The 16,213-nt window shown below is 43.8% G+C and overlaps 1 protein-coding gene across 4 annotated transcripts in view; it reads left to right on the forward strand.

Moving 5' to 3' along the window:
* Window positions 1-16,213, forward strand: part of med15 (mediator complex subunit 15) — a 168,562-nt gene that overhangs the window by 139,520 nt on the left and 12,829 nt on the right. For all 4 annotated transcript variants that reach the window (XM_088000269.1, XM_088000271.1, XM_088000270.1 and 1 more), the window contains 2 exons: window positions 6,195-6,329; window positions 14,607-14,670. In XM_088000269.1, the coding sequence (XP_087856395.1) occupies window positions 6,195-6,329; window positions 14,607-14,670 (199 nt within the window). The remainder of the gene's footprint in view (window positions 1-6,194; window positions 6,330-14,606; window positions 14,671-16,213) is intronic.

Genomic DNA, 16,213 nt, shown 5'->3' on the forward strand with positions numbered 1-16,213 from the left:
CTTGTAAGGCAAGACCTACCCCTCACAAATCCGTGCTGGCTGTCCCTAATCAAGCAGTGTCTTTCCAGATACTCATAAATCTGTACCCTTTCCATTACTTTGCCTACCACCGAAGTAAGACTAACTGGCCTATAAATCCTGGGGTTATCCCTATTCCCTTTTTTGAACAGGGGCACAACATTCGCCACTCTCCAGTCCCCTGGTACCACCCCCGTTGACAGTGAAGACGAAAAGATCATTGCTAACGGTGCTGCAATTTCCTCTCTTGCTTCCCACATAATCCTAGGATATATCCCGTCAGGCCCAGGGGACTTGTCTACCCTCAAGTTTTTCAAAATGCCCAATACATCTTCCTTCCTAACCAGTATCTCCTCTAGCTTACCAGTCCGTTTCATACTCTCCTCTTCAACAATACGGTCCCTCTCATTTGTAAATACTGAAGAAAAGTACTCATTCAAGACCTCTCTTATCTCTTCCGACTGAATACACAGTCTCCCACTACTGTCCTTGATCGGACCTACCCTCGTTCTCATCATTCTCATGTTTCTCACATACGCATAAAAGGCCTTGGGGTTATCCTTGATCCTACCCGCCAAAGATTTTTCATGCCCTCTCTTAGCTCTCCTAATCCCTTTCTTCAGCTCCCTCCTGGCTATCCTGTATCCCTCCAACACTCTGTCTGAACCTTGTTTCCTCAACCTTATGTAAGCCTCATTTTTCCTCTTCACTAGACATTCAACCTCTCTCGTCAACCAAGGTTCCCTCACACGACCATCTCTTTCCTGCCTGACAGGTACATACATGTCAAGGACACGTCGTATCTGTTCCTTGAAAAAGTTCCACATTTCAATGACATCCTTCCCTGACAGCCTATGCTCCCAACTTATGCTCCTCAGATCCTGTCTTGCAGCATCGTATTTACCTTTCCCCCAATTGTAATACCTGCCCTGTTGCATGCGCCTATGTCTCTCCATAACCAAGGTGAAAGTCACAGAATTGTGGTCACCATCACCAAAATGCTCACCCACTAACAAGCCCATCACTTGTCCCGGTTCGTTACCAAGTACCAAATCCAATATGGCCTCCCCCCTGGTCGGACAATCTACATACTGCACAAACACTACCCCGTCCAGTCTACTTGATCTAAAGAGCTTCCAATCAATATTTGGGAAGTTGAAATCGCCCATGACTACCCTGTGGCTTCTGCACCTTTCCAAAATCTGTTTCCCAATCTGTTTCTCCACATCTCTGCCACTATTGGGGGGCCTATAGTAAACACCCAACAAGGTGACTGCTCCTTTCCTATTTCTGACTTCAGCCCATACTACCTTCAAAGGCAGATCCCCCTCAAACTGCCTTTCTGCAGCCATTATACCATTTCTAATTAGCACCGCCACACCCCCTCCTTTTTTACCACCCTCCCTAATCTTACTGAAACATCTGTAACCAGGAACCTCCAACAACCATTCCTGTCCCTCTTCTATCCACGTTTCTGTGATGGCCACAACATCGTAGTCCCAAGTACCAATCCACGCCTTAAGTTCACCCACCTTATTTCTGATACTCCTTGCATTGAAGTATACACACTTGAACCCATCTCTGTGTCCGCAAGTATTCCCTGTCAGTCACAGCCTCCCTACATTCTTGGACATCCTGAAAAACAGCTAACTTGCTTGCTGGACTACAAGTCCAGATCCCATCCCCCTGCCAAATTAGTTTAAAGACCCCCGAAGAGTGCTAGCAAACCTACCCCCCAGGATATTGGTGCCCTTCTGGTTCAGGTGCAACCCGTCCTGCTTGTACAGGTCCCACCTTCCCCAGAATGCAGTCCATTGTCCAAATACCTGAAGCCCTCCCTCCTACACCATCCTTGCAGCCACATGTTCAACTGCACTCTCTCCCTATTCCTTGCCTCACTGTCACGTGGCACCGGCAACAACCCGGAGATGACGACTCTGTCCGTCCTAGCTTTTAGCTTCCAGCCTAACTCCCTGAGCTCCTGAATGACCTCCCCACACCTCTTCCTACCTATATCGTTGGTGCCAATGTGCACCACGACCTCTGGCTGCACACCCTCCCCCTTAAGGATTCTGAAGACACGGTCCGAGACGTCTCGGACCCTGGCACCCGGGAGGCAACAAACCATCCGAGAGTCTCGCCCATGTCCACAGAACCGCCTGTCTGTCCCTCTAACTATAGAGTCTCCTATAACTAGTGCTTTCCTCCTCGCCCCCTTTCCCTTCTGAGTCTCAGAGCCGGACCTCGTGCCAGAGACCCGGTCACTGCAGCTTACCCCTGCTAGGCCGTCCCTCCCACCAGTATCCAAAGCGGTATACTTATTGTTGAGGGGAACGACCACAGAAGATCCCTGCACTGCCTGCTTCCTCCCCTTCCCACCTCTTAACTGTTACCCAGCTACCTCTGTTCTCTGGCGTAACTATGTCCCTGTAGCTTCTATCTATCACCCTCTCGAATAATTCTCAGTTCATCCAACTCCAGCTCCAGTTCCCTAACGCGGTCTGTGAGGAGCTGGAGCTGGCTGCATTCCTGCAGATGAAGTTGGCAGGAGCATCGGTGGTCACCCCTACCTCAAACATCCGGCAGGAGGAACATTCCACTGCCTGCGCTGCCATAACTCTACCCTTAATCTCCAAAACAAGAACACTTAGTAGCATATGTTCAGCCGACTGAGTCCTTTTTTTTTAGGTTAGAGGAGGAGTGAGGGTGGGAGACACTACACGTGTAGTGTCTCGGGTTCCTTCTCCACTCAAATAACAATCACTTACCTTCCCGACCGGCTTTGTGCTCTGACTTCACTTCCGCCCAGCTCCTGCCGCTCTCTGCTGCAAAAAGGGGCATTGAGTATAAGAGCTGGCAAGTCATTTTAAAATTGTACAAGACATTGGTTCGGCCGCATTTAAAATACTGTGTACAGTTCTGGTCGTCACATTACCAAAAGGATGTGGACACTTTGGAGAGGGTGCAGAGAAGGTTTACGAGGATGTTGCCTGGTATGGAAGGTGCTAGCTATGAAGAAAGGGGGAGTAGGTTAGGTTTATTTTCGTTAGAAAAAGGAGATTGAGGGGGGACCTGATTGAGGTTTACAAATTCATGAAGGGTAGAGACAGAGTGGATAGAGACAAGCTTTTTCCCAGGGTGAAGGATTCAATAACGAGAGATCACGCTTTCAAATTGAGAGGTGGAAAGTTTAAGGGGGGATACATGCGGTAAGTACTTCACACAGAGGGTGGTGGGCGTCTGGAACGCGTTGCCAGCAGAGGTGGTAAAGACAGGCACGGTAGATTCATTTAAGATGCATCTGGACAAATGCATGAGTAAGTGGGGAACAGAGGGATACAACTGCTTAGGAATTGACCGACAGGTTTAGATCATACATTTGGATCGGCTCAGGCTTGGAGAGCTGAAAGGTCTATTCCTGGGCTGTAAATTTTCTTTGTTCTTATAGAGGTTTACAAAATCATGAGGGGCATGGAGAGGATAAATAGACAAAGTCTTTTCCCTGGGGTCAGGGAGTCCAGAACTAGAGGGTTTAGGGTGAGAGGAGAAAGATATAAAAGAGACCTAAGGGGCAACTTTTTCCACACCGGGTGGTCCGTATATGGAATGAGCTGCCAGAGGAAGTGGTGGAGACTGATACATTTGCAACATTTAAAAGGCATTTGGATGGGTATATGAATAGGATGGGTTTGTAGGGATATGGGCCGGGTGCTGGCAGGTGGGACTAGATTGAGTTGGGATATCTGATCGGCATGGACGAGTTGGACCGAAGGGTCTGTTTCCATGCTGTATATGTCTATGACTCTTGCTTCTCCCATACTCTAGCAGATACCAGCTCTTGATACCCCAGTACTGTAGCAAATACCAGCTGTCGGTGCCCCAGTACTGGAGCAGATGCCAGCTCTCAGTAATCATGCGCACGAGCAGATACCAGCTCACGGTTATCATGAACAGGAGCAGATGTCAACACTCGGTGATCCTGTACTTGAGCAGATACCAGCTCTTGGTTATCGTGTACTGGAGCAGATACCAGCTCTTGGTTATCGTGTACTGGAGCAGACACCAGCTCTCGGTGCCCCAGTACTGGAGCAGATATCAGCTCTCAGTGCCCCAGTACTGCAGCAGATACCAGCTCACGGTGCCCCAGTACTGGAGCAGATACCAGCTCACGGTGCCCCAGTACTGGAGCAGATATCAGCTCTCGGTGCCCCAGTACTGGAGCAGATATCAGCTCTCAGTGCCCCAGTACTGCAGCAGATACCAGCTCACGGTGCCCCAGTACTGGAGCAGATACCAGCTCACGGTGCCCCAGTACTGGAGCAGATACCAGCTCACGGTGACCCAGTACTGGAGCAGATACCAGCTCACGGTGACCCAGTACTGGAGCAGATACCAGCTCACAGTGCCCCAGTACTGGAGCAGATACCAGCTCACGGTGCCCCAGTACTGGAGCAGATACCAGCTCTCGGTGCCCCAGTACTGGAGCAGATACCAGCTCACGGTGCCACAGTACTGGAGCAGATACCAGCTCACGGTGCCCCAGTACTGGAGCAGATACCAGCTCACGGTGCCCCAGTACTGGAGCAGATACCAGCTCACGGTGCCCCAGTACTGGAGCAGATACCAGCTCACGGTGCCCCGGTACATGAGCAGATACCAGCTCACGGTGCCCCAGTACTGGAGCAGATACCAGCTCACGGTGACCCAGTACTGGAGCAGATACCAGCTCACGGTGCCCCAGTACTGGAGCAGATACCAGCTCACGGTGCCCCAGTACTGGAGCAGATACCAGCTCTCGGTGCCCCAGTACTGGAGCAGATACCAGCTCACGGTGCCCCAGTACTGGAGCAGATACCAGCTCACGGTGCCCCAGTACTGGAGCAGATACCAGCTCACGGTGCCCCAGTACTGGAGCAGATACCAGCTCACGGTGCCCCAGTACTGGAGCAGATACCAGCTCTCGGTGCCCCAGTACTGGAGCAGATACCAGCTCACGGTGCCCCAGTACTGGAGCAGATACAAGCTCACGGTGCCCCAGTACTGGAGCAGATACCAGCTCACGGTGCCCCGGGACATGAGCAGATATCAGCTCACGGTGCCCCAGTACTGGAGCAGATACCAGCTCACGGTGCCCTAGTACTGGAGCAGATATCAGCTCTCGGTGCCCCAGTACTGGAGCAGATGCCAGCTCACGGTGCCCCAGTACTGGAGCAGATATCAGCTCACGGTGCCCCAGTACTGGAGCACATACTAGCTCACGGTGCCCCAGTACTGGAGCACATACTAGCTCACGGTGCCCCAGTACTGGAGCAGATACCAGCTCACGGTGCCCCAGTACTGGAGCAGATACCAGCTCACGGTGCCCCAGTACTGGAGCAGATACCAGCTCACGGTGCCCCAGTACTGGAGCAGATACCAGCTCTCGGTAATCATGTACACGAGCAGATACCAGCTCACGGGTATCGCTAACACTTGCTGATCCTGTACTTCAGCAGATACTAGCTCTTGGTTATCATGTACAGGAGCAGATACTGGCTCTCGGTGATCCTGTACTGGAGCAGATACAAGCTGTCAGTCCCCCGGTATTGGAGAAGATATCAGCTCTCAGTCCCCCAGTACTGACGCAGATACCAGCTCTTGGTGCTCCAGTACTGGAGCAGATACCAACTCTTGGTGCCTCAGTACTGCAATAGATACTAGCTCTCGGTGTCCAGTACTGGAGTAATACCAGCTCTCAGTGCTGCTGCACTAGAGCTGATACCAGCTCTGTGTATCCCAATACCGGATCAGATACCAGCTCTCAGTTATCGTGCACAGGATTTGATGCGAACTTTCTGTGCCCCATTACTGGAGCAAATACCAGCTCTTGGTGCCCCTGTCATGGAGCAAATGCCAGCTCTCAATGACTCCGCACCAGAGCATATAACAAATCCCAATGACTATGTACCAGAGTAGATACCAACTTTTCATTATCTCTGTGCTGATTAAATACTACGTGGTGGCACTCGCTACCAGATCAGATTGCTGGCAGGCTAACAGTTGTGTAAGCTTTAGAGTCTTGCTCTATCTTAAACATTTGTGTGTCTAAAACATTACAGGGTATAGAGAATAAAATCCTGCACTGCTTTATTAGGACCCTGAAGTCTAAACTAAGCATCCTCCTTTTGTTGTTACAGTGAACCCAGGCTCAGTTCCAAGTCCAGCTGGTCGGACACAGACTGAGGAACAGCAGTACCTGGACAAATTGAAGCAGCTATCAAAGTACATTGACCCTTTGAGGCGGATGATCAACAAAATAGACAAAAATGAAGGTGAGTTTCTTAACACTTGTGAGGTGACCTCATATTTATTGAATACTGCGCTGACAAACGTCTCGCCAGGTGGTCTCTCAGTAAGCATAATTTGTCTTTTACATCATCCCAACAGAGTGGGCAGTATGACAGGTTTTAACAATATTAATTTCTCTCCACTCATTAAAACAAAGTCTGCTTTAAAATATAGACTGATGTAGGTACATCTATTCTACGATACCTTAACATTTTAGGAGGTTGGGTTGAAACTTTCTTTGTACTGGATTCACAACAGAAACATGCATGTATTAAAATTACATGAGTAATTTAAATGTCAATAAAAAGGTTTATTTAATATCTGAAAGTATTTCACAAAAATAATAAAAATAATTTGTTCATTATTCCTTTTTGCATACTTTCAGTGAAACCACTGTGCCACCTTTCTCTTTCAGTGAGGGTGTCTCCTATTTCCTATGGCTTGATTCTGCTGTCTCAGCATCTCTGACTGTATTAAATCTGAGCACTTTCTTTAATGAACAACTTTCCTTAATGGCTGGAGTTATGACACCAATTCGCATCAATGAAAACCATTGTCTTGTTACTGGTGAATGCCTAAATTCTGTGAACTTTCATTTTCTTTGTGATTCTCTTTATTTACTTTCACTTCGGACTTTTGGAGGAATTTGGAATATTGGAATTTTATCTTCCTTTCCCTTTGTCACACTTCCTCTTTCAAGTAAATAATCTACATGACAATGACTCTCTCCATTCTTCATTAGATACGTGTTTGTATCTACTCTGTCTACAGCAACTCCAATCACATACTTTCCTTTCTCAGCTTTTACCATGATCTTTTGACAAGCACTGAACATTTCATGCCTAGTGCATCATGACTTATTTTTAGATTGTCTTGTTTTTACTTTACTGTTGACGTTAGACTTAAATAAATTAAACCTTGTCTTGGGAGGATGTTTACACATTAACCTGTAAGTGAGCAACCTGCTGTACACTATGATTATTCTGTAGGAGAATAGAGGATTCTTTTAATCTATCTCATTGATAAACATGGAAAGACTACCAAGCTTATCACCTTGTAAATTTTTAAAAAGTATTTACAAGATGATAAGCTTGGTACTCATTTCCATGTTTATCCATGAGACAGAATTATGTGCATTGAGAAGTTTGGCAGAAAGATTTATGTGGATAGAAGAGAAAAAGAATTTTTAGAAAAATTTAGAAGGTTTTTTAGATTAGATGTAGGGAATCTAATCTAAAAACCCTTGTAAATATTTTATTTTTTTTCTCTTCTATCCACATAATTCTTTCTGCAGCACCTCTCAATGCTGAGTGCAATGGTGATATTACAATATGGTTAATTCCGGTTGTGCTCTGAAATATTTCAGACTCTTCTGACATTAACTGTGGGCCAATATCTGACAACAGCACCTCTAGCAATGCATAAATTGTTAAACAGCTTCTCAAAACTTCAATAGTTTTGACACTTTGGTATTGGGCGTAGACTCTCAACATTTATTTACTTGCTGTAGCTGTTGACCAAAGCAAGTTGCTGTTTCCTTTTCACCTCAAAGAAATCCATATATATTTGTTCCTAGTCTTTTCTAGTGTCTGGCCATGGATCGAGTGGATCATTTCTTGTCTCTTGTTGTCTGGATCTCACTGAAATCCTGTGGATCTCCCTTGCCTGCTGAGGAAAACTATTCTCATTTTTCCATTTCTATAGCCTTGGCCTCATTGCAATAACTCTTCCACGTTGGCTTATTGCCTTTTCTCAAAAGTTAGGCCTGAATCTTATTATTTCTTCAGCCTTCTATAGATGTATAACAAAATTGAGTTCTAAGTTTGTGCTATGCCCACAGTAGCAAATAAGTTTCATTAACTGGAGAACATAATCTGCTACTGTCTCCCTTGACAACTACTTCCTTTGAATGCAGCTCTTTGCAACTTTATTCTTAATCATGCTGTATTATCAGTTGAGAATCTCTGTAGTTTCAGCATAGAATACTGCAGTCTCTGGGGTAACACTTGTTAGTCACTACATCAAAGGCGCCTGGTCCTATTTCGATGAGGGAAACATTTTCTTTATTGTCATCTCCTGTTTTATTCACTTTAAGCCAAATGTGCAACCTTTGTTCATAATTACACTGGTACTTTTTGTTAAGTTTCAATTCCCTAATTGTCTCCAAGTATGCCTTCAGTGTCTTCTTTTTCAATCAATTAAATACCTTGCTGACTCACTGAGCTGTATATAGTGAATCTTGCAAATTGTTCAAAATCAACTTTGAGTTCCAAAAGCTATGTCACAGTCCTTTCTTTTACAAGCAAAATTAAAAGGAAAATGTATTCCAACTCCTCGACATCTTTCTGGTATGTGTTACACCTAAATTAAGACCCCCCATGTTGGACCCACTGTAAGCAGCCATTGTAGACCTAACAGTATACCTCCCAACAGAGATGGCTTTGTGACACAAAGTCCAGCCTTTACAATATATAAAGTGTACTTCGTTGATAATTAAGCTCAGAATGCAAGCTGGAGATCTGGAGCAACCTGAACATTGGGCTTGCTCAGATAATTCACCCTAAGTCGGTGGTTTAAAGAACATCTTCCTGAATGTTAGAGGATTTGCCTGAATTTGCAGCCAGTTTTCTCCCCAACATGCTATCATTTACAAAGCTTTGCTTTGATAAGTAGATTGGAGTTTTTTTCCTGAAATATTTTCCAGCCAGATAAATGTATAAAAGATCCAGAGGGGGCTAGCTTCCAACCTCAGCCTCTGCTGTGTTAGCTAATCTGAGCCACGATATTTCTGGAACTAGTTGGCTTCAGTGTTGTTGGGCCATCATCAGGAGAATGGAATCAGGGTCTGCTCTCCTAATCGTTTATCCATTCTTTAAGTGTAAAGTGATTAATTTTCTCAGAGACAATATTACCGTGAAATTAAGGGTGAAATTCTAGCAGAGGGACAAGGGTGTACATGTGCATAATTCACTCAGTTGTGGATAGATTGAGAGCATGTAATGAAGCAAATTGTATCTTAAACATTATCAATAGGTGCATAGAATATAAAAGCAAGAAAGTTGTGTTAAGCCACATTAAAAAAAAAGCTAGTATTGTGACTAGTTCTGGGTGCATACTACAGGAAGATTGTGAAGGTACACTATCAGTCCGGAAATTAGAGTTGCAGATAATGTGGCTAATAGATTAATAATGTTCGAGGAGAAAGTGAGGACTGCAGATGCTGGAGATCAGAGCTGAAAATGTGTTGCTGGAAAAGCGCAGCAGGTCAGGCAGCATCCAAGGAGCAGGAGAATCGACGTTTCGGGCATAAGCCCTTCTTCAGGAAACCTGAAGAAGGGCTTATGCCCGAAACGTCGATTCTCCTGTTCCTTGGATGCTGCCTGGCCTGCTGCGCTTTTCCAGCAACACATTTTCAGAATAGATTAATAATGGCCAACTTCAATTTACGTATATACTTGGTAAACCAAATTAGCATTCATTCTGTAATATAATTTCTTATGTGTGAGAGAGATGGAGCAGCACATTGAGGAACCAATAGGAATCAGGTTATTTTGGATTTAATGTTGTGTAATGAGAAAGGGCTCATTACACCTTGATCATAATATAACAGAACTATACATTAAATTTGAAAACAAAGTAATTCATTCTGAAACTGAGATCTTACATCTGAACAAAGGAAACTGAAAAAAATAAGGGGCAAATGGGCTGAGACAGTTTGAGAAAATACAATGGTAGAGTTAATAGTTGATAATGAAATATTACATTGTCCACAACAGATGATACTTTCCTCTAAGGCACAAACACTCAAAGTGAATCCTCAATCAACCATGGCCAATGAAAAATGTTAAAAATTGCTTCAGATCAAAGAAAGTGGTAAATCTGAACAGGACTAAGAAACTCATAAAGAAAAGGGAAAATAGTATGAATGCAAGCTAGCAAGAAACATAAAAGCTTCTTTAGGTGTGTGAAAAGTTTAGCTTGGACAAATGGACTGAAAAATTTATAGTGAACAGCAAGTGGAGAAACTAACTAGTTATTTCGCACATGTTCATGGAAGAAGGTATCAAAAATCTCCCAGAAATACAAGATGACCAAGGGATTTGTGAAACTGAGCAATGAAGAGAAATTTATTTCGATAAACAAGTAGTACTTTAAAAGTCAACTGGATTAAGGTTGGTAGATTCCCTGGACCAGGTGAGCTACGTCCCCGAGTGTTGAACAAGATGGCGAGAGATTATCTCTTAAAATTCTATAGCTCCTGGAAAAGTTTCTGGAAACTGGAAAGCAGCGAATGTAATCCCCGTGTGTTTAAGAAATGAAGAAGAGGAAGAATGTTAGAATCAATTAAAAACAACATAATGACTTGTAGAAAATAGTGGTAATGTTGGGCAGAATCAACCTGGATTCATGGAATAAATATCACCTTTGGCCAACTTTTTAGAGTTTGTTTAAGGATGTTACTTGTAATGTAGAAAGAGGAGAACCTGTAGGTGTGGCGTATTTGGATTTTCAGAAAACTTTTGTTGAGGTCCCACACGAGGTTAGTAAATGAGTGCATGGGTTTGGGCTGGGAAATCTGCTAGTCTTGATTGGATTGTGAATTGGTTAGTAGACTGAAAGTAGGAATAAACACATCTTCAGATAACAAGCAATTACCAGTGGGGTCAGTACTAGATCTGAACTGTTCATAATCTATATAAATGATGTTGATGTAGGAGCCAATTGTAATATTTCCAAATTTGCTGATGACATCAAACAGAGTATGAATGTTAATTGTGAGGAGGATGCAAAGAGGCCTCAAAAGATCTTGGACAGGCTAAGTGAATAGATTAGAACATGGCAGGTGGAGTAAATGTGAATGAGAGTGAAGTTATTTACATTGGTAACAAAAACATCAGAATACTTCTTAAATGGTGAGAGAATGGGAAATATGGGTGTTTAACGATACCTGAGTGTCATAGAATTGTAGAGGTTTACAGTACAGAAGAAGAACATTCGACCCATCATGTCTGCACTGGCTCCTGAAAGAGCTCCCAGCTAGTCCACCCTCTAGCCGTATTTCCATACCCTTCTAACTCCACCACTTTCGAATATATGTCCAGTTATCGTTTGAAACTTCCAGTGGAATCCACCTCTACCACTCTCGCAGGCAGCATATTCCAAATCCTAAACAACTCTCTGAATTTCTCCTCATCTCACTCCTAGCTGTTTTGCTAACAATCTTGAAATTGCTGACATATCAACTAGTGGAAACAGAATATCCTTCTTTACCCTGTCAAAAATTGTTCATAATTTTGAACAACTAAGCAACATCACCTCTTAATCTTATCTGTTCCAAGAAGAATAAGCCTAATTTCTATAATCTTTCCTTGAATCTAAAATCCCTCATTTCTTGTATCATTCTAGTAAGCCTCCTTTGAACTTTGTCCAGTACTTTAACATCCTTCCTCACCAAATCTGAACACAATATTTCCAGAGGGTTTAAATAGAGGCAAAGAGAATAAATGATTCTCTTTGCCTCTATTTATAAACCCAAGGATTCCATAAGCCGCCTTAACAGCTGTTTCAGCTTGCCTTCAGAGAATCGTCTATTGAGCCCTAGGTTCCTCTGCTGTTGTACTTGCCTCAAAGTTGTACCATTGAGCCTTTATTATCTGTCCGAGTTTCTTCTTCCAAAATGGATTATTTCACATTTCTCTGCTTTCAAATTCATTTGTCAGGTGTCTGCCTATTTGGTCAACTTGCCAATGTCCCTCTGAAATCATTCAGCATCATCCGTACAATTCAGCATTCTCCCTAGCTTAGTATCATTGTTGTTGAGTCACTATAAGTTCGCATAGTGGTGCAGCAAACAAATGGACGACAAATGGGTATGACAATGTAGTAAGCAATTAGAAAGGCAAGTAGTCTGTTGGCTACTTAAAAGGAAATTTGAACATGAAGTAAAGATGTTTTGCTGCAGTTGTTTAGAACCTTGGTCAAACCTCACCTGGCGTACAGTTCTATCTCCTAATCTAATAAAGGATATACTTGCCATAGAGGGAGTGCAAAATAGGTTCACCAGATTAATCACTGGGAAGGCAGAATGGAGGAGCAGAGATTGAGGAAAGTACGCCGAAGAATGAGAGGGGACTGCAGGTTGGCTACAGATCAGATGTTTCCCCTGACAGGTGAACCTTAAACCAGGAGTGAGATTCTCAGAAAGAGGAAGTTGGCCATTTAAGATGGAAATGAGAAGTTCAGATAGTGGAGATTCTTTAGAATTCTGTTTCTCAGAGACATGTTCAATCGTTGAGCAAGCTTTAGGACAAAAATTGATTAAGTTCTGGATACTTACGATACCGGGGAATATAGAAGTAGTGCACAACAGTGGTATTGAAGAGGTGATAAGCCATGATCTAAATGTGTGGACAGCTAAGTCAATCTGAATAGCCTACTCCTGTTCCAAAGCCCCTCCTTAGTTACCCTGGAAAGATGGTGGTGGGTTGCGTTCTTGACCTGTTGATGGTTCATTAAGTGTTTGTAGGACACTTTGGAGGGCAGCTTACAATCAACCCTGTTGGTGAAGGACTCGCTGCATCCCATGAATTCTTGATTTTCCATCACCACAACCAGCAAGCATCCAGAGATCCATCTTAAGTATTCCTGTTTCCTTACGAGAGAGAGGGCAGCAAAACAGCTGAATTGGGCTGAATCAGGTTCATTCTGTACATAAGGTAGGCCTATTTCATGTTGCCACTGTGTGCAGATGGAGCAGTGTGTTACTGTTAATTCCCATCTCCACTTTGCTTTAAGTGCATTGACTCAAATAACGCATGACCTCAGAAGTGGCATGTTCCCTGACGAATGCATAATGTTCAGCATCATTCACAACTCCTCGGATGCCAAAGCGGTCTGTGTCTAAATGCAGCAACCTGGACCGCATCCAAATTTGGGGTGGCAAGGAACATCATGCCACACACGTGTTAGACAATGACCATCGCCAGCAAGAGAGAATCTGTTCATCATCCTTGGATGTTCAATGGCATTAATATCTCTAAATGTTCCACTATTATCATCCAGGAGGTTATCATTGACCAGAAGCTAAACTTGATCAAACATATAAACACAGTGGCTGCAAGAGCAGGTCAAAGGCTCAGCATACTGCAGGGAGTAACTCACCTCTGATTTCCCAAGAGCCCCTCTTCCATCTATAATGCGTAAATCAGGAGTGTGATGGAACAGTCTCCACTTGCCTGGATGAATGCTGCCCCCAAAACACTCAAGAAAACTTGACATAATGCAGAACAAAGCAGCCTGCTGATTGGTAATCCATCCAACATCTTCAAAATCCTCTCCCTTCATGATAAACACTCCGCAGCAGCAGTATGTACTATCTGCAAGATGCACTGCAGTAACTTGCCAAGACTCCTCCAATACCATCTTACAAACTCAGATCCTTTATGACCTAGAAGGACAAGGACATTAGATACACAGGGGCACCACCACCTTGAAGGTTCCCCTACAAGCCACTCACCATTTTACTTAGAAATATATCGCTGTTCCTTTAGTGTTGCTGGATCAAATTCCCCCTCTAACAGTGCCATGGGTACACCTACACCCATGGCTACAGCAGTTCAAGAAGACAGCTCACCAGGAAACTAGGGTTGGGAAATACATGCTGACCCACACTGCGACACGTGCATTCCGTGAATGAATAAATAAAATCAACTAGCCTGAGGATCGGGTTGGACGACTACCAGCAATCTTTTTTTGAGTTGCTCTGTCACTATCTGCTCTCTCAGTGCAGCGGAGTAGCAACAACCATTTGCCATTATGTAGCACATTTTACTTGAAAAAAAGGTCCTATACGTTCCCAGGAGAGCACAGACACTGAGTACCAGTAAAGAATGACAAATGAGGAATTAAAAAGATGGAAAGGAAATAGCAAAGCTGGGCTTTTATGGAGAGAATTGCAGACATGAAGGAGTGGCGATGGTACGAAGAGCCCATAGCACTCCCAATTACTGCCTTGCTGCAATCATCAGCTTGTTATACAATTTTAAGCTTTGCATGTTTGTCAGAGTACCACTGGATCGTTGGAAAATTTGTGACGCTGACTTGTATGTTGCTTCATTCGCTCAGGTAGCTTTGTTCAGTCTCTTGCTGTATTTGGTGGTATTAATTCCCACCTTCATGTTATATAGTTATCATTAATGCAAATGCTGATGCATCTTCTGGTCAGAGATGATCTAATATTTTGACCAACCTGTATGTTACAGACAGAAAGAAAGATCTAAGTAAGATGAAGAGCCTCCTGGACATCCTCACTGACCCTAACAAGCGGTATGGCATGAATTGTACTGATATGCAGAGATGGTGTGTTTTATATTGAGACCGTCTCTGTTGTCTATTCTCCATTCCATGGGTTATTGTCGACTGTCTGGGTCTCAGGATTACTAGTTTACTGACCGAACACTAACTGTCTCCTTTGCACTCTGACTTAGAGTCTTGGAGTGTACAGCATGGAAACAGACCCTTCGGTCCAACCCATCCATGTCGACCAGATGTCCCAACCCAATCTAGTCCCACCTGCCAGCACCCGGCCCATATCCCTCCAAACCCTTCCTATTCATATACCAATCCAAATGCCTCTTAAATGCTGCAATTGTACTAGCCTCCACCACTTCCTCTGGCAGCTCATTCCATACACACAGCACCCTCTGTGTGAAAATGTTGCCCCTTAGGTCTCTTTTATATCTTTCTCCTCTCACCCTAAACAAATGCCCTCCAGTTCTGGACTCCCTGACCGCAGGGAAAAGATTTTGTCTGTTTATCCTATCCATACCCCTCATAATTTTGTAAACCTCTATAAGGTCACCCCTCAGTGTACAAATGTTTAATGGAACCTTTGGCTGATGGCTAGCCACCACTAAGCTCTTTTACATATTTTCAATCAACTTGTTCAGAGATGTTAGTAAACAGCTCTGGAGCAGTTGGAACTCAATCTGGCTCTCCTGGTTCTGAGATAGAGACACCACAACTGCACCTCTAGAGCCACTGCTCCAACCTCTGTTACTCCAACTCTTTTCAATTGGTTATTTCAACAGATCAATAAGATTAAAGCTGAATGTATTTGGATGTTGATACACTGACCCAGGTGAGCAGCAACAGGAACAGAGAATTTACTCTTTGACAAACATAGTCATGGTCTGATTGAGGCATGACACCTGTCTAAGAGCAATATGGCTAATTCTATCTTGTCCAATTAGGAATTGATGTCAAATAGCAGTTTAGCAAGTGGCATACTCATACTCATCACCACTTCTGCAACTATAGGACAACTGCATATTATATGGTTTGGAAAGTGAACAATTCACCATATGGTGGCTGTGATAAATATATGGGGCAACACTACTAAAAAGGTATAGAGGCCAAGATTGGACAATTTTAGTGATGAGGAAAAATTGGATAGGCTGAGAATGTGGAGCAGAGAGGGCTGAGGGAAGATTTCATTGAGGTGTATAAAATTGAGGGGCCTATATTGAATGGATAGGAAGGAACTATTTTCATTAACAGAGATCAGTGATGAGGCATACATCAAAAATGATTTGTGGGAGGACTGGAGGGGAATGTGTATGTGGTGTACAGTGGGTATGGATCTTGCTGTATTAAAGTGTGGTGGAGACAGAAGCCTTCGTAACCTTAAAAAAAAAAGAGTACTTGAGGTGTTGCAACCTGTAGCGTTACTGACCATATTCTGGAAGGTGGGATTAAATGGGAAAGCTCTTTTTCATCCGCCGTGGACACAATGGGTTGAGTGGCCACCATGCACCTTGAAGCTTTTTCTGTGTTTGTGTATTAAAAGACTGATTCCTTCTGTTGGTGA

This window comes from Chiloscyllium plagiosum, unplaced genomic scaffold, assembly GCF_037043375.1.
Source record: "Chiloscyllium plagiosum isolate Xiang-an unplaced genomic scaffold, Cpla_swu_hap1 HiC_scaffold_24, whole genome shotgun sequence".
Classification (NCBI taxonomy): domain Eukaryota; kingdom Metazoa; phylum Chordata; class Chondrichthyes; order Orectolobiformes; family Hemiscylliidae; genus Chiloscyllium; species Chiloscyllium plagiosum.